Genomic DNA, 18651 nt, shown 5'->3' with positions numbered 1-18651 from the left:
CCGGACAAACAAAAAATTATATTCTAATTCGCCTTCAGCCCAATAATGCAAAAGGAAGACATTTATTACACCAAATTTCATAATCAAGCAAAACTGAAGAAGGGGAAGAAGATGCTGCAGCACAGCTGAAATCAATTTGAAAGATTAAATTTCTTTTCTTATATTCCTTCCTCAAGACATCAAAAGCTATTTGGCATACTCTAACTTATAAATAAGATGAAACTTTTATCTTTATTTACAAGCAATGGCACAGAGCTCTGCATTCCCTCTTCAAAGCTTCAAATTGCCGGACCAGTATCACATTTAGCTGACAGTGAATAATGTAAGTTATTGTAAGAACCAAAAGGAAAATTCGGCCAGAGCAAGTAACATTTGTTGGGCCACTACGAGGAATGAGCATATACAGGAACCCGAAAAAAAGAAACATGTAACCAACCCCACAAAAGAGAGAATCAGGAAAAAAAAAGACTTTTGACAGATGTTGAGATGGAGACAGACCCAGATGTTACCTGTATAAAGGTGCGAGACGAGACTGATGTTGAGCAGAATGGGCAATCTATTTAAAAAGAAGCAGATGAACACCCATAATGAGGCAGCATCCCTCATTGATAGTTGGTCTTTGGCTCATGACAGATCAAATGATCCCTGGCCTTCGCTGATAGCATAAAGCAGTTTCTTGTACATGATTTCCTGCAATGAATGTAACCAACCCTGCAGTCAAGAAGGCAAATCTCAAAACTGAGAAAGTTCCAGAGCAGGGGGAAAAACCTTTGTTGAATAGGGAGGAAGTTTAAGGTAGTTGGCACATGTCATAACACTAGGCAAATCATCATCAGCTGATTCACACACTCCAGTTCCATTCGATGATGTGTTTGTCGTAGTCGAAGAATGCTGTCATTAACCATTTAGTTAGAGCTAATTAAAGCACGAGCATGGGAACGTTGACAGCAATGCATCTAAGCAACACTATGTTAAACATGCTCCCAAAAAAAGGAAGAGAAAAACAACAATACCTTCCTCACGATAGTCAGCTTTGGGTTCAATGCAGCCAGGCCACCAGGTGGAAACCTGGGAGCACCAGTCACAAATTGACAAAAAGCATGCTGCTGCCCCGTCGTGAATTCTGCCATAATCTCGAGCAGCTGAAAGAACAACTGAAACTCATATATACCAGCTGATAAAAATTTTGTGCAGAAAGTCAAATGTTTTAAAGTGAGCACATACATTGATAATTGCTGGGCTTTTTGCAGTGTATCCATGATCAAACTTAATATGTTCCGCCAGTGTTTCAGCCTGCAGCATGTAGTAATGATTATTCATACATTCCCAAGAATGATAGATGTAAAATATCAATATGGCGACAGTAGGTGATAAAAAATATCTTACCACCCACAATTCTCTACGACCACAGATCAGGTAATCAAGCTCGGGCGGAGAAAATATTTGCAGAGACGAGATGTCAAAGACCTGAAAACAATTGTCAATTAAGCAACATAAGAGTCGTGACATATACAGAATCTCTGACAGAATGCACGACTTGGATCATCAACGGCTTATTTTAATTAAGCAACATAAGAGTCATAACCTCACACATGTTGTGTAGCCTTTTTGTTTGTTTTCTGCTTTCTTGCTTTGTTTTATTTTCACCACTCTAACTAAATTTTTCTTATTTTAAGTAAATCAGAAGTAGAATACCTAAGACATGTTTTCACTTCGAAGTACATAGAGGAAAAAGAAAATTCCTAAAACATTCTCTAAGAAGAATTTCTATGAAGCATTGCAGTCAATTATATAACATGAAGGCACTTTTCCATTGTTTTGCTGCAGTAACATATTAGAAACCTTAACACTTTAACATATGAAATCCCATCTGACCCACTATAACCTCCATTCATAAGCGACAAAAATCATATATGTGTTGACACCCAGCAACAACAATCATGGACAATATGTAACAATAACAAAATATTAGGTGTTGAACATGTCAGTCTGGGTTGCCTGGCACAGGCATGCATATGTGCCGCGGTACTCCAAAAACTGCAGTGCGCGGTAGCAATAGTGTTGAATTATGACTAAATAGAGAGACAACTGAAAAGAAAAGGCCTTATTTCCATATATATCATTTCAGTGAATGGAACATTTACTTAAAGATATTTCAGGTAAAATAAGGAACAACCACCATTTCAGTCTGACAAGCAACACCTAAACAGGATAACTTTAGATCCCTTTAATCTTCAAATGGACCTTAATTGAAAAGTCTCAAGCCATTCACCCAGGTGAATCAAATCTCCATTTCTATATCCCCCATTAAAATTTCATAAATTTGAAGGAAAAACAGATTTACTGGGTGCAGGTCCACATTGACTTTATGGTATATTCACATCTTTAGGTCTGGGTTTACAAGAAAAATTCAACCCACAGTATTTTTTTCCCAATATTAATCAGTCAGAATAATATGATCTCGGCATCCTAACCAACTAATTTTCTGAAATTAAGGTTAAAGTAGTTTGTTACATCATATACTAAATTCAATCTATTCACTTAGGTGCTTCTGATAAACTTGGGTCTAATCCTTTTGTGTTTGGTCCATGTACTTGGGACTTTTGCCTAATCTGTAATCTAATCCAGGAGTAGCTGAGACAAGTATTATAGACGATACTTTCAGAAATGTGCCTTTTCTTTTGGAGTGTCTCATGTCGCATACATAACAGTGGATGCTAGCTCAGCCAATACAGTTGCTCTTTTTTTTTTCTTTTTCATTTTTTGGGACGGCGCATGAGGGGTGTTTGAAACAAACAACATAATACAGGGAACTCCAAGTTCAGAAGTTAAAAGAAGTGCATGGAATTGGATCATGGAAAAGTAAGCATTCATTATAATATTATTTAACAAAGTTGTTGCATAAATTTAGTTTTCTACAAGCATCATGTCCTTGAAAGTAGCTTTTATGATCAATAAAGAATGCTTATTTTATCATAAAACTGACCACTTCTTATAACTACTTGTTCGAGGAGCTTCCTGTGGGACTTTCTTCAGGTCAAGCATGAAAATTAATCACCATATAGGTGCATACAAGGAGCTGCCCAATTGTCTCAACCATGGTTTGGTGTTAAAGACTAATGTTGCCACCTAAGTTGATGAATATTTTGGGACTACGACTTACTTCATGTTGGACCATCTACAGTGACCTTTAATATTGGAATGACTAGTCTTAAAATATCAACCAGACATGGTCAGGCAAATCAGCCCTAAAAAACAGAATCTTCAAACCTGACCAGTTAAAGCTGAACCATAACTGAGCAGCAAAAGTTACCCTACTTAATGATGGATACGATCTCAACTATTTGCTGATTAAAGTGTTCATATTCATTTTCGGTCCTAAAACTACATCCTGCCAACAGCCAACACTTATTATATACTTGTTCATATCATGTAGACTAGCATAAAAATATATAATGATCATGATGAATTTATGATTAAATTAATCAAATATGGATTTTTCCAGCATGGTTTTAAATAGCATATTTGTTAAATTATTACCCTATTGTTATTTTGATGAATATATTCTTTTTTTCAATCATGTAACACGTGTACTGCAATGGGCCTTGACATGACCAAGTTTACCTAAACAAAACAAAAGAGAAGCATGAAATTTAGTGAATGCTGCAAAGCAATTACTGGCAATCCAGAAATTTGGAATTACCTGATTGAACCCCGATCTAAATGCTTCCATCTGCCACATAATTCCTGTCTTAACAGTTGCATCAACTACCAAGGAGATGTATTCTTCCAAGTTGTCGATATTAACCTGCAAGGGCCATCAGTAATTCAAAAATATTGTAGTGAGATAGTCATGAATTAGGGCAAACAATGCTAAACATTCTGCTTCTTACCAGGATGCCTTCTCCTCCTCCTTTAAGAATGTAATCAGGATAACCAGGAAGTGTAAAATCTAGACACAGATCTTCAACAGGAGCACCACGGATACGCAAGTCAGAAATTGTCTTTTGATCATTACCAGCTGTTGCCTCTAAAAACTGTTTGCGATGAACAAGGATTTTCATTTCTTGCAATATCTTCCCAAACTCAGCGTCAAATGAGATAATGTCATGCACATCAAGTTCCTATTGTGAACCGTAAATTGTCACATATGATACCAAAATAAATGTCACACAGGAAATCAGATACAAAATCATATACACAGGTACCTCAGTAACTTACCTGTCCCAACATGAGTTTGTAGAATGCAGTTGACAGCGGCAGATCCAAAAGCCGCCCATCCTGTAGAGCTTTTGCCATTACTCGACCAACCAAACGGAAATATTCAACAACCTTAGAGAACTGGCTTCCATCAGAAGCATCTGCATTAGGAGGCCAAGGGCGAGGAAACAAACCAAATGGAGCATGGATAAGATCTCTACTTCCAACAGAAAAATCAGAACTAAGTTTCTTTGCTTCTGAACCATCATCAGTATTTCCATCTTTCATCTCAACTCCATCAATATCCATGGCAGAGTTGTCAGATGTAGAGCTGGACCTCCATAATCCTAATCCAACCTTTTGCAGGTCCTGACTTAAGAGAGTATAGAATTCCAGAGTTGGACCTAATCCAGTGCCAACTTCACCAAAGTATTCGACTTCAAGAACAGCCTTCGTGCTACAATACAAGTCCATAACTTTTAAAGCAGAATCTAAGATACGGTTTCTAGCAACACGAACTTTTTGTCGTTGCAATCTACCAACACGGACCTCTCTTTCACTTGATGAACTATGACTATCAGCACTTTGCTGTTGCTGAAGCCGATGCAAGGCACGGGATAGTCCAAAAGCTGTTGAATAGAAGTACAGCCTCCGTGTTTCAAAAGGAAACAGAAAAGGAGATGCTTTGGTCATTTGGTAACACCATGAAGGAAGACTGCCACTGCACAATGCAAGAGGATCCTGAATTTGCCGAGCAAGTTTAGGGGTTAGCTTGCTACTAATGAACTCTTCAGAAGGAACCTTCGCACCAGCCCTATAGAGTTCATCCAGGCTGGAAATCTTCCCCTCAGCAAAATCGTCAGACACTGTCTGCACTCTTAAGCGAGGAGCTAGCTGATTCAGACCTTCCAGTACTCGCAACAATGCCAAAATGTTGTAAGTAGGATTAGACTTTTCAAGGTCACATGGCAGCTCCCCTTGCAAGATGCTATCAAGAAGGGACATTTGCTGCCACTGAGAGTCGCAACCAGATTTGGAGGAGGAAACAGATTTAGACTTTGAGGTTGAACCTCCATGAGAAGCCCTTTCAACCTGGCTATCAGCCTTTTGGTAAGTTATAGTAAATATATCACTCCAGAACCTGCCTCCATCACTAGGCAGGTCAGATCCATTGAACCTTTCATCATTGTCTTCCTCAAGCACAAGCTGGCGTTGGATAGCCTGATATATGGTCAAATGTTTGCTGAGCTGCTTCCCTCCTGCTGTGAACATCAATTTATTGTAATGGTCCTTTACACTATCACCAGACACCAGCCCATGACGATCTCGACCACCCCTGATACCTCTCCCACTCACAGAAGCAAGCCCAGCCATCGCAGCAGTAGCAAATGACATTGCACTACCCCTTGAACCAAAAGTACTTCCAGTTCGGTATTCAGCAGACCCTGGGCCTCTGACTGAGGTAGTTCTATTACTAGAACCAGATGAAGGTTGTGCTTGGTTGTCACTTGCCGAAGAAGACACTGTAGCATCATCAGCTGGATCTCCTAATTTGACATCATGTACCTTGTCTGGTACACAACCAGGAAGAGAGTCATCTCTCAGGACCTGAAAGAGTAACAAATATCAGCGACCATCACGACATAATTAAATGTGGAATAAGTAAGATCAGAGGGAATTTCTGTCAAAATCCATTTCCATTTAGTCTCAGATAGACACTATTCATATCTTGGAAAACATAAAAATCACCTTTTGGCACCTACATTAGACAAATAGCAGCACGGTAATATGAATCAGCAGTAATAAGAAAAATAGAAGTGCTTAATCAACTGCGTAGAAATTAAAATTTAAAACACAACATATATGGTTAACCAGACAACCTGATCATGATCATCATCTTCATCATCTGAGAAATCATCCTCTTCAATCATCAGAGCATCATCGATCTCAACAGGAGACATGTCCAACTCCTCATCCTGCATAGCATGAACAATGTCATATTAGGTGATGATGATGCACAAACATACATGCAACAGTGTCTCAAAATAACAGAAACAAAGTGCAACAAAATGACAATGTTTAGTAAATTATAAAGGAATTCCACTATGTACTGAAAACATTCTACTCCTACATAACATTGAGGTTTCTCATTGAATAGAATATAGCTAACAACAACATTAAACTAGCACCAATGCCTGTTCCAGCTCTTCACATGGTATGCATCTTACAGTCACTCAAACCAGATTGAGAAAGGACAGTCTTTCCAATCAAACATGACATTAAAAGCCATATTATTTACAGAATTACTAAAATATTAAGAAATTAGATATGGCCAAATTTCTATTTTTAATTCATCAGACTGCAAAGAGTAGACAACAGCTTAAAGGCCTCTAGGGCACCACAGCAGAGTGGCAACAGACTCGAAGATTTCTCGGGTGGTTATGGAATTCAGATGGTCAGGCGAAGAAATATATTAGTTTATTATAAACAAGACCAGGCTTGACCATGAGAAGGATAAAATCACTAATCAACTAGATAATAGTTTCAGACTCTTACACTGTCTAACAATCAAAGACAGTATTTCAAGTTGACCCAAAAAATTCAAGCAGTACAAAAGGCCAAAAAATACAATGCAGCAGCATGTATATGGGCATCCAGCAGAGTGTTTCCAAAGATGATGATGACAAAATGACAACAGCGACGATGACATTGATGATGAAAGAGATGGTGAATGACAACGTGCATAGACATCACAAGCATATCTGCAACAGTGAATGTAGCAGTTATATAGCATGTTTCAGTATGCTAAACAACTAATGAGTATTGCCTGGATAGAATCAATTTATCTCATGGATTAATCAACCTTCTAGGCTTTCTTTTTGTTATCTGGGAACTTATTCTGAACAAGATAACCCCTGTTCTAGCTAACCAATCAGCACCTTCAGTTCTCTTCTGATTACAATGAGGAAAGCTTCCGCTTGCTCAAGTCCCAATATTAAACATATATTCCACAATTTCAAATGTTCTCTTGGGAAGACAACCACTCGAAGCACTCTTTGCCTGACTACTGATAATAAGATTTGTTTTCATTAGTATTTTATTGAACAGAACTCTAGTAATAAGCACACTACCACAGCCATTATAGCATTCTGTAATTGTAGCCGACTGCAATATTAAAAGTTGATCTTTAGAGCCACTGGCTCCACTATGCACGATGCTTGGGTGATTAATTCATAAACTTCACAGCATAAAGTAGAGCTGACAACCCCAACGGTTGTCTACAAGATGATGTATTCATTAAACCACTAGGACTACAAAGTCTTAGGGAGTATAAACAGACAAACTCCATTTCCAATTATCAATGGCTAAGATTTGGCACCATGGAGGTTTTGGCCAAGCAATGACGGAATCTAAACTTGTCTCACCCATCAACCAACCCCCCACCCCAAAAAAGGAAAAAAATGAACAGCTCCATTTGGGCACAAGTCAAGACACATGACCATCCCCAGCTACCCAATTGGAAAAGAACAAGATAAGTATCCGCTGAAGAACCGACCAGCAGGCAAGACACATTGTAACCGACCAACAGAACACAAATCATAACATCCAAAGTGTAGTCAATTCTCCATCAAATAAAGCTTTAATCAAATAAAGCTTTAACACTGCTGAGTAGGGTAGAATATATGATTAATATTTCCAAAATATGCCCACAATGCCAACTGTCCAAGCAAGAGCAAAGACAAGTCAACCAAAATGAGAACACACTTTTTCTTATTTAGAAAGGAAGAAAAGCATTGATTTAAAATCTTCTAAACATAATTTACACCAAGGATTAAGTGGAGAACACCTGCATCAATATTCTCATGTCCAATAATTTAAACCCTACATTGGTGGGCATTTTTCTTAGATAAAGCAAAGGCAAAAGTTAACTAAGCTAAAATGTTATCTCTTCTGCCCAAAACACTCCCAGACTTCCAATCTAATCATGCAAAATAGAACTTGAAACAATGTAATTAAGGGTGGCAAAATCTGACCTGCACCCACCAGCCTGCATGAACCCACATGCAATAAATGGGTTTAGGAGGGGCTTTTCTAAGACGGACTGGTTCCAGCCAACCTAAATCAACCTGATTTAGACTGGTGAGTCTTTGTTTATCTTCCGAACCTGATGGGTTACCAGGCTTGATCCGGTCATGAATCAACCAACACCCAGACCTCACATAGTTGATACTTCTCTAATTTTCTCCATGTGATTCAGTTCAAAAAAAAAAAAAAAAAAAATATCAAAAGGTTATAGAGAGTGATGGGTTTGGGATGTGGGTTTGCATTTTTAGCTAATTCCACCCTTAGTTTATAGCTGTTATATATGTCAAATTTCAAATTGTGATTGTGACGGTATATTTGAAGCTATAATTGATTTTGCTGTTTGTCATTTTGCATACCATGTTTGGCTTTCTTTTTCAGTTAAAAATATGACTGATGAGTGAAAACTGAAATGGGTTGGTGGTGGTAGGGCTGATATGGGTTGAGAGTTTTCTGAACCAGATTATAAATAGGCTGAATAGGGGTTGAGAGTTTTCTGAACCAGACATGGCTCGAGCTGGCCCGAAGCAAACCAAACCCAACCCATTGCCACCCCTAAGTGTAATTAATCTTTAGGAATTTTTGAGGAGAAACAAGAGAACGGACACTTGCCAAGATAGAATCCAGAAGTGCAGCTTCACAATTTGTGAGATCAGTTTTTGAACCTGGATTAATTACCACAGAAAGAAAAATTGCAATGTATGGAATTGTCATCCAAAAAATAGAATCAGATATTATACCAACAATGATAAAGCATGATTCCTAACATATGCTATTTTTATCTCTTAAATATTGAGATCATTTGGCCAAAAAACCATCATAATTTATACAACCAGTAGTCCCCAAAATAATATTCTCTGCAAATGTTCTCTCTTTTTTTTGACTTTTTTACTTTCAATCATTCTTCTTTTTCTTTTTGTACTTTCATGTATGTTACTCCATGGTCAAAGTTGTAGAAGCTGCATAAATCACCAAACAGGAAATCACTCGGCATACAGAAACTAGATGCCAAAAGTATGTTTTCAAACCTTCATTTAACACTTCAAGGTTCTATGTGCAATAAAAGGGTGAATGAATATATGGAGCACAAGCAAACAGGCAGTGAGAAACATTAGAGAGGGCAGAAGTTCAAGGAATGATGCACCATGTTGGAGATACCAAGATATTATTAGACAGTGAAAACAATAAAGGAAAAGATTAATAAGGAATGGCACATCATATTGGTGAGGTCAGTAAATTGTTAATTGAGAACCAGAAAGGTTGTTTTGGAGAGATCATTATTTTGCTAATTGAGAATCAGAATGGTTGTCAATGCTAAGGAACAAGGTACAGTGATGAACTCCAAAAAATTGTGTTTGTCAGCATCGTCATTACATTTGAATATCATTGCACCCGCATATATACAGAATAACAGATATTGAAGTTTATATATGTGATGTTCATATTAGTAAATTAGATATGGTTGTTTCTTAATGGAAATACAAATAATCAAGATGGTTGTCAAACATGAATAGATATTCAAATGACAGTCCCAACTGCCTAGTTAATCCTCAATGCAGCTCAGCTAGCTCAGGGGTGCCCAAGCATCCCAACAAAATATAGCATCTAAGAGAAGTATGTAAGAAAAATATTTTCGGTCAAGACAAGTATTAGATGAGTTGGTTGGGCAGTTAATTTCTATTATCTTAGTAACAATTTAGCATTTTGCTAATTCTCGATGAGCAACAAACCCCCATGATGTATGGAAGGGTCAAAAGAGAGAGTAAAAGCAACATTAGAAAGAAGTCTAGTGTTGAGAAGACTCAACTACTAACATAGGATAGAGTGTGTCTAACTCGAAAAGCATGGTATAAGAGGGCCTTAATGTAGGTTTTCTGGAGCATGACTAGACAGCCACGATCGCTTGATCGTCAAGAAAAAAAATTTGATCAAAATAATTGGGGTGTGACCATCACCATTTTTCCATTGGAAAAGAAAACTGCAGAAGTTCATGTTGTTTTCCTGTTATTGGATGAACCAGTACCTAGAACCAAGTTTATCAACTAACCCAAAAATCCTACGTATACTAAGACAAATATTGAGGCAAAGAAAGAGCATCATGTCAATAATTAAGAACCAGAATTTCGATAGCATAAACAAACCTCAGAGCTAGATTCGCCATGTGCTGGTTTCGTCTCTGAGTCTTTCTCTGAACCTGCTCTTCTGCGTGCAGCATTTCTTGTTTGTGGTCCTCTTGCCTCATCAGCAGTAGATTTCAAAACAGCTTTACCCTTTCCTTTTGAAGAATTTGCTGAACCCTCATGAGAGTCCTTTCTAGCAGTACCTCCAATTGTTACCAATGACCTAGATCTGGTTGAAGGGCGACGGCCTGTTGGAGTTGGCATGGATGGTGATGATGCTGCAGTAGCTGCAACTCCAGAGTCAGAGTTGCCTGCTGCCACTGATGACTTCTGTCCAGACTCACTCCGCTGTACTCTTGGCCAAAGGAACTCTTCAACAGATGCTAGCCTTGCAAGTGGATCAATAAGTACAATATTTGATGAATAATCACGAAGAGATTTTTCACCTTGTGCTCGGCATAGACGTAATTTGAGAGGCTGAGATAGTGCGCTAAGACCCGAGGAAAGGCGTGCACTTCCACTACTGGATGACCTTGATGAATGGCTCAGTACAACTGGAAAACGTTCTAAAGATGACAAAGCATGTTGAAGCTTTTGAACCAACACCGTCATGGGAGTTTCAGTCCCTTCCTTAATGTCAAGAGGAAGTGCAATTGAAATAAATGACTTGTATCGTCTGAGTGCTTGCTGGCGAAGTTTAGGCACATTAGGTTCTGAAATTCTCTCCTTTCCAAATGTTCCACACGATAAATAATTTAGCAGTGCCAAAACAACTCCGCTGCCAATAAACTCAAATGTGGATACACCATCTCCTTTAGTTAGTTCAGCCAGCATTTCTGCTATTACCCCATCCAGTTGTTCCTCGGTACTAGCTGAGATATCAAAGGAACAAACAACAGAAGCCTTAGATTTACCTTTAGCTTTTGTCCTGACATTTTCAATACTCGCATTCAACTTTGAGCAAAGATTTTTCAAATGAAGAAGATCATCACTAACTCCAACTTCTGCTGCCCCAGGATCAGTGGGAAAATACTTATCCTTGAAAGACTTGGCATACGAACTGACTGAAGCACGAAGACTAGAATTCGCAGTTGGGACTTCTACCAATGTTGGAGGAGAGCCAATATGTCCTGGTACAGCAGAACCTTTTGACTCATCGAACGAGCTGCTTTCCGTACTTAAGCTACTATTACGCCGTCGATAACGCCGAGAACGTGACGACATCCCTGGTAAAGAATCAGTATCCTTTTCGGAGATGGATGTTTGAGAAGGAACAGTATCTGAGGAACCTGAGCATATCAGCGCATCCACAGCATGAACAACACCTTCTCTCACAAACATCTTGGTAAATGTTCCAGGAAGCTTGTCCATTAGTATTTCTGCTATCTGAAGAGCAGGGATCAAGATCTGGGGATCCTTCCAAGCTAATATACCCGCTAAGAAGCTGCACATCAGAAGTATGATGAAACAGTTATTAGACGACAAGTACAAAGTGCTCAATCTTTTTTCCCTGCAAGAATCTCCATGAAGCTAACTACATATTATATATAATATATGCACAATAGTACCTGGAAATGTTTGTCAGAGAAAGCAAAGCCTGAATCATATCAGCGGAACTGAAATACATCAACTTCCCAATAACAGAAAGACACTTGTGACGAACTTGACCATTTACACTGGAACTATATACCTGCTCGACAAATAAAGCAGATGTTAAAATGTATGAAGAAAAAAAGTGAGTTTGGGCGCAGGGGGGAGGGGGGCACTTAAGCCGAGAACCTGTGTCAAAACAGGAAGTAGGTCCTTTCCAAACTGTTGGAGAAGTTCGGGTTGGTCATGCAATAATTTTTCACGAGATGAAACTTCATTTTTTGCTCCATCAGTCTCCTCCTGCTTGTTGTGTGAAGAGGAAGCAGGAGATTTCTTTGCAGCTGATCCTTTAACAAGAACATTGTAGCATATTGGGAGAGAAATGGTTCCTTGAGGCAAAGGAGGAAGGAGCTCATCCGCAAGGTTGACAATCTCATAAATCTAAATAACAATAAAAGAAATTAGTTGCATGCTCTAAACATCACAAAGAGAAGTCCAATATGACCTCCATATTGGTAAAAAAATTAAAAATTAAGTTTCTTCCAAGCTGTAAAATCTTACTGAGACCCAGGTCTTAAACAATTTATGGAAGGAAAAGACTTCATGCAAGTGATACAAAGATGAATTAAGATAGCATAATCACAGAACGAAAGGCATGTAACTTGTTTACCATGACACCAACGTCCGTTCCTTACCATCATTCAGTAAACAAATGAAACAAGGTTCTTTTTGTGAAGGTGGAAAGCTGATAACCAAATAGTAGTGTCAAACTAAATACTCCTATAGTTCAAAGCTGTATAACAAAAGAAGGAAACATAATTTAAAAAAATACTTCCATATGCATTAATCAACCATGCGGAAGACTTCCAATGACACTTCATTCATAGAAGACAATCCACATCCCATCATCTACAACTTCAGTGAGCGACCCAGCCAGAGAAAATATTACTATGTCTGGTATTACAGAATGCAAGCATTAATGCATAACAAATGTACATGGGCTAGTTAGATTCATTTTTGTTAAGAAATGTGAGTTATGACAGATCTATAAATAATTCAGACCTAAAAAATACAAACAAAGGATATAAGAGAGCTACTATCAGACCATAAGGATATAGCTACATATGTTAGTCAACCTGCACGGCAAGTATCTTACAACTGGAGAGCAAAAATCATCAGCTATCTCACTAGCCTTTCACATAAAAGCTGAATATGATTCGATTTCTTAATCTTATATATATATATATATATATATATATATATATATATATATATCATTGTTGCCATACCAAACATCTAGAACAATGTCCGACAGATACCTAATAACATAAGGTTCAAGTTTAATCAGGTCAAAAAAAATTTCTACTTTGACGCATATTAGTTTTATCATAGGTTAGCCACAGTTTATATTGACTTATCTTTTCACTATTGTTTTTAGATAACTATGCCACAATTCAAGGGGGGGAAAGATGGCAAGAGTAGATAATCTAGCATTGGGAACTTCCATTAGCTGGGGGAGCCCCTCATCCGTGCCCCTCCCCAGCCCTCTGCAACCCTCCAACAGCCTCTACTGGCACTCCGCCACCCTCCATCTCTCTCCCTCCGTCTTCCTCTCCCTCCCCCTTTCTCGCTCTCTCTTTTCCTCTCTTTTCTTCTCCCTCTCCCCCTCCATCGGTTTCTCATTTTGAATGCCGGAACCATCCTGGTCCACCGCTGATATGGCTTGGTACACTTGAATACGAGCCGAACCGCGCGGTTCGGGATGGTACCGCATTTCTTGGAGTGTTACTTATCTCTCAAAAGAAACATGATCAAAGGTCGTGCAACAAGCAATTCAATCAAATTACAAATAACCAAAATAAAGTTGGAAGGTGATAATTAAATAAGAATTATTTAAAACTTGTAATTTGCAAGCCATGACGAAGCAAAGGAATCTATAAACCATCAGAAGGGGAGAAAAAAGGGGGTAAAGCATGGTGGAAACCCACCTGCCTAACATTCCTAAGCCCTTGATAAAACCACCTAATAGCTGAACTCCCCCAATAGATAGTCTAAACACGACACACTTGTGTTGCCCATCCTTAGGCAAGTTGCTTTGACGCCTGCTTGGCAGCAAGCCTACATAAAATGGCCACTAACGCAATTGGATACTTGGTGAGGCAAGTAGTGGGCCATATAACCTTATTTTGAAGGTCATTTTCAAGCAATAGGATACTATTTGGCTTCTAACACTTTTAATATGTCAGAACGAAGACAATTGATGAAGTGAAGCTAGACTTGTCAAGGGAAATGCCCCTTCATGACACTAGATCTTGTTGTGCAAGATCCAAAATATATTCAATAATTAGGTGTTTAAAGGAAGCGACTATTTCAACCCTGTACACTTTATTGATGGCATCAAATGATATCACTTACTCTAATGCCCAGCGCAACACAAGTAAAGGTGGACCATTTATCCAAAAAGGGGTGGTAACCATAAAGTGGCTTGCCAAATAGTCAGCCTTATTAAATAATACATTGATCACAATTACTTTACTAACTAAAATAATATCAATCCATCTACACATTATTTTATAATACATTATTCGCCATTTATATTAGCCATGATTTTAATATACATCAACGTGATTTTACTTAAAGTATAATAATATTCTAAAAAGAACATATCATAGTACTCTAAAGAAACCAGTAAAATATAATAATATTCTAAAAAGAACATATCATAGTACTCTAAAGAAACCAGCCAGCTCACAAAGACAACACAACAAAAGTAAGAGACACATAACATACTTGTTCTGCAGGCCTCGTTAAAGCAGGAGAAACGGAAACACCAGCAACCAGACCAGAACTTGAAAGAACATCTTTAAGTGTGCCACTGATTCCAAGAAGGAGAAGAGTTTTAGCTCCTAACGGAGATCCGCTTGCACATGTTGAGAGAAGGCGAATCAAACCCTGAAATTAACATTTCAAAATAGGCTTGAGCAAAACAAATCTAGATTAGTGAATTAACAGTCTCATAATGCTCATACCGTGTATGTCGATGTGCTCAGAGAAGCCTGTCCTCCTGAATTACTAACAGATATAAGTCCAGCAGCTTGTTCAACCAATCCATGATTACATAACTCATCCAGTTTCTCAGGGCTTGAGGCAAATGCTTCTGCAATACGTGTCAAACAAACAGAGGCATGTTCTAACACCTGCCATTAAAATTAGCAGTGAGCAAAAGATGGACAAATGAAGTTGTTAAAATTTCAATAAAAGTTAAGCAATCAGTTTAACCAGACAATATATAATTCACAAGTCATAGGTTACAGAACATCTGATTTACCTTTGAATCATGATGGCTAAGAAGGTTTGTGAGCAAAGGAACTGCTTCCATTACAAAGTCAGCTGCATCTGATGGGAGCTTCTTACACATATTCGAGGCTGTAGACAATGCCACTCTCTGGAAAAAAAAAAATTGACAACTAATGTGAACATAATATGCAAAAAAAAGGAGCTAAAGAAAAGGAGGAGAAATTTGCTTCTCAAGAAGCAAAACAAACATCCAATAACCATTAAAAGTAAAAAATCAACAAGAATGTATACTTAGAAACTATATAATACCTGGACTCCTGTGGAGAAGAAGTCAAGGTAAGACAGCACCGCCATAAGTGCACCAGCACGCAAACAAGCAGTAGGGTGTTCTTGCGATATCTTCTTGAGAGCTTGCAAAGACTGAGAGATACATGAGTAAAACAAATAATGAGATCCAGATTGGTAGATGCAATCCATGGAGCGCGCGCGCGCGCACACGCACGCACATATGTATATATAGTGAGAAAAAAAAGATGTCATGCATACATGTCATATGAAGAATTTGAGATACAAGAAAGGATTTAAAACTTTCTTGGAGCCACTATCTCAATACATACTAAAAAACTCACCCTACTGTGTAATACAGTGCCTAAATAAAATAATGTTTACTACATATACCAGTCGCTGAAATTCCTACAGAAATCAATGCCCAAACTGCTAGCCATGCATGCTGCACTGAGTCTGGTAGGCAAACAACATTATAAAATCCAGAAAGAGACCCTATTTTAAATCCAGATAGAGATTCTGATAATGAAATAGAGCTTATGAGCGGACAGTAGCAGTTGACATGGGACAAGAAGACAGGTCGATTGCTCTAGGCCTGATTGTACCTGTCGAGAGGATATCAGTCATGTTTTGAAGTGTCGATTATAGAACATGATTGCATTCAAACCAATAAATCAACATATAAAGTTAAAGGTCCTAAGGCAGCAATAGTGAGCATAGCAAAAAGCAGATGGGTGGACCGCACGGTGCCATCTTGCACCTCATCCACGAGACAGCAGTGTCCATGTTTGTGGTGTCAGTCCTCAAAACATGAAAGCTTTCGACCAAATCAAACAACAAATAAAGCCTGAGGTCCTAAGCATTCAATGTACATTTCAGAGAGCAACCTACACCGATTTGTGCAAAGCAAATATGAACGAAGTAAAGGAGAAAAGGAAAGAGCATACTTGCTCTGCCAGGTCCATGTACTCAATCGTGAGAAGCCGGGCACAGAAACACGGCACTGCACCATAATGCACCACCGCAGAACAAGAAGACGGCAAAACATCGCAGAGGTGGGTGAGGGCCCTCGCAGCAAGCAGCATGATGTCGGGGTTGCTCTCATGGTTGAGCAGGCCCACAAGGACTGGCACAAACGAGTCTACCGAGAAGGATCCCAGGGAATCCTCAGTCCCAATAGACAGCATATCACAAAGCTGGGTCAGCGCCTCCACCTGCCGCCCTTCCTCGCCATCAGCTCTCAGCCCTGAAAGGATCTTCTTGAGCCGCCCGCTCTGGTGCGAGGAAGACGAGGCCGACCCAGCAGAGGACGGCAAGAGATCGTCGAGCCCAGCACCCAGCTTGCGGAGAAGCCCCTGAAGGGCACTGCTGGCCGATGTCAGATTCTGGTGGAGGATACCCACGCCACCTTCGCTATCGTTGTCATCATCGGCTCCCCCACCATCGAAGCTCATCCCCAAGATCCGTTCAGCATCCCTATCCCTATCCCTAGACCTGGAAGCCTCCGGCTCTCGCTCCTTCCCCTTGTCGGAGGACTCCCGGTCGCGCTCCGCCGGGGGCTGGTGATTCTTGCCGGAGCTGCTGCGGCGGCGGGCGGCGGTGTCGCTGGCGGATAAGTCCATGGGGGCAGGGGCGGCGGCGGCGACGGAGGAGGAGGGAGGGTTCTGGTTGCGGCGGGAGCGAGTGGAGGCAGCCGGAGGGAGGGCGGTGGGATTGGACAAGGTGGAGGCGGAGGCGGCGGAGGTGCGGGAGCGTTTAGAGGCGCGGGTGGTGGGGGCCTGAGAAGAGGGCGCTGATGAGGAGGCCTCCGCCCGCTTCCTTCTCCGCGTTTCCATACAAAGACACAAACCCCTCCTCGCCCTAGGCGGCGGTGGCGGCGATCAGGCGTCGGCCCCGATCATCTCCTAACGATCGGCGGGCAAAACCCTAGCTTCACGCCGACGCAAGGATCAAGAAAGCCGGATTGATCGAGAGCGTGCCAGGTTCCGGATCGATCTCGATGGATCGCTCTAGGGTTTTCGGATTGGGGAGGAGAGGGCGATCGGAGTTCTTAGAATTCGGGGTTGAGGGGAGAGGAGAGAGAGGGATTTTGTTGAGAAGAGGCGGAGATCGGGGGTGATTTGATTTAGATACGGTAGGAGGTCCGGTGATTAAATGGAGGGGATGGGAGGTTTCGCAGCGCTTAGGGGCATTGGGTGTGTGGAGGCTTCCTCTCGAGAAGAAGGGCTGCTTTTGGGGCAGAACATATGCCCTTATGGTTTGCTTATATAGACGAGTGGGCGGCGTCCTCTTCGGCTCGGTTGGGCCTTCTTAACAGCAAGCCTCAGTTTTGGCTCGGTCATTGCCCTTGGGTTTCTTCTATCGTCGGGTTTCTTCTATCGTCGGGGATTCTATCCGTTGCATTGGGTCGAACAAAGGGACGCACGTCGCGCGTGCGCATGTGTGGACCTCGGATTAATTGCGCCTGCGCACGTGTGGGTTAAATATTTTTTAAAAAAAATTGGCTGCTCACTCAGAGCTTGTATTAGCCATTAGCACAGCTAGCTATATCACTAGTAAGAAAACTACACAAAGAAGAAGAAATAGAGATCTGCTAGATCTAGATGAATTCTTCCGAATGATGGGCAACAAATGAAGTGACCCAATCAACAATTTTGTTCGTCTTCCAAAATATATGCCTAATCTGAAAAGCACGACACTCCCGCAACATTCGTTGTGTGTCGCTTAAGAGCAGGTGCACTGCCTCTCCCCGCCCCTTCTCCAGTAAGCACTCAACCAAGAAAGCTGAGTCTCCCTCCAAAATAATATATCCGTTCTCTAACACATATCTCGCTTAAAAAGAAATTTTTTCTTAAAAAGCACATAGGTAGCGGCCGGAGATTAGCCCACCTTGATCCCTAAAAATATTGAAAAAATCGAAGATTCAGCGTTCTTTTGTGCCTCTCCTTACATGGTAGAAGGGGATTAAATGAAATGAAAATCTTTCTGACTTGTATGTCCTGCTCATACCCACCAATACAAATAAAATAACAATTTTAACTAATTTATTTCAAGATCAAAACAAATATATTTAAAA

General features: G+C 40.1%; 1 protein-coding gene across 2 annotated transcripts; it reads right to left on the bottom strand.

The window, feature by feature from the left end:
- Positions 1–43: 43 nt before the first annotated feature.
- Positions 44–17859, bottom strand: LOC103706183 (E3 ubiquitin-protein ligase UPL3-like). 2 transcript variants are annotated; one of them, XR_003385510.4, is made up of 18 exons: positions 16523–17859; positions 15600–15710; positions 15322–15438; positions 15023–15190; positions 14784–14945; positions 12183–12434; positions 11972–12093; positions 10425–11847; positions 6081–6176; positions 4222–5808; positions 3894–4124; positions 3704–3808; positions 1387–1467; positions 1225–1293; positions 1014–1142; positions 769–891; positions 510–690; positions 44–307 (listed from the first exon to the last, which is right to left on the bottom strand). XR_003385510.4 is itself a non-coding variant. In XM_026804328.4 (17 exons), the coding sequence occupies exons 1-17, from the start codon at positions 17408–17410 to the stop codon at positions 625–627; spliced, it is 5730 nt and encodes a 1909-aa protein (XP_026660129.3). In that variant the 5' UTR covers positions 17411–17814; the 3' UTR covers positions 44–624. The 2 variants fall into 2 exon arrangements, 1 of the variants encoding a protein (XP_026660129.3); XM_026804328.4 differs by having other exon boundaries at positions 44–690; positions 16523–17814.
- Positions 17860–18651: the final 792 nt, after the last annotated feature.

Source organism: Phoenix dactylifera, chromosome 3, assembly GCF_051530095.1.
Source record: "Phoenix dactylifera cultivar Ajwa chromosome 3, Ajwa_hap1_PhDact_Kaust_v1.1, whole genome shotgun sequence".
Classification (NCBI taxonomy): Eukaryota; Viridiplantae; Streptophyta; class Magnoliopsida; order Arecales; family Arecaceae; genus Phoenix; species Phoenix dactylifera.
The sequence above is the reverse complement of the archived record's forward strand: the minus strand, read 5'-3'. Positions and strand labels throughout refer to the sequence as shown.

Bases quoted from the DNA above. Each gene is read 5' to 3' on its own strand.
- LOC103706183 (XM_026804328.4), bottom strand. From the start codon at position 17,410: ATGGAAACGCGGAGAAGGAAGCGGGCGGAGGCCTCCTCATCAGCGCCC. The intron at 15,439-15,599 runs GTATTATATAGT...TTTTTTTTCCAG, and splicing joins TCTTCTCCACAGGAGTCCAG to AGAGTGGCATTGTCTACAGC. The intron at 1,468-3,703 runs GTAATTCCAAAT...AATTGTTTTCAG, and splicing joins TTAGATCGGGGTTCAATCAG to GTCTTTGACATCTCGTCTCT.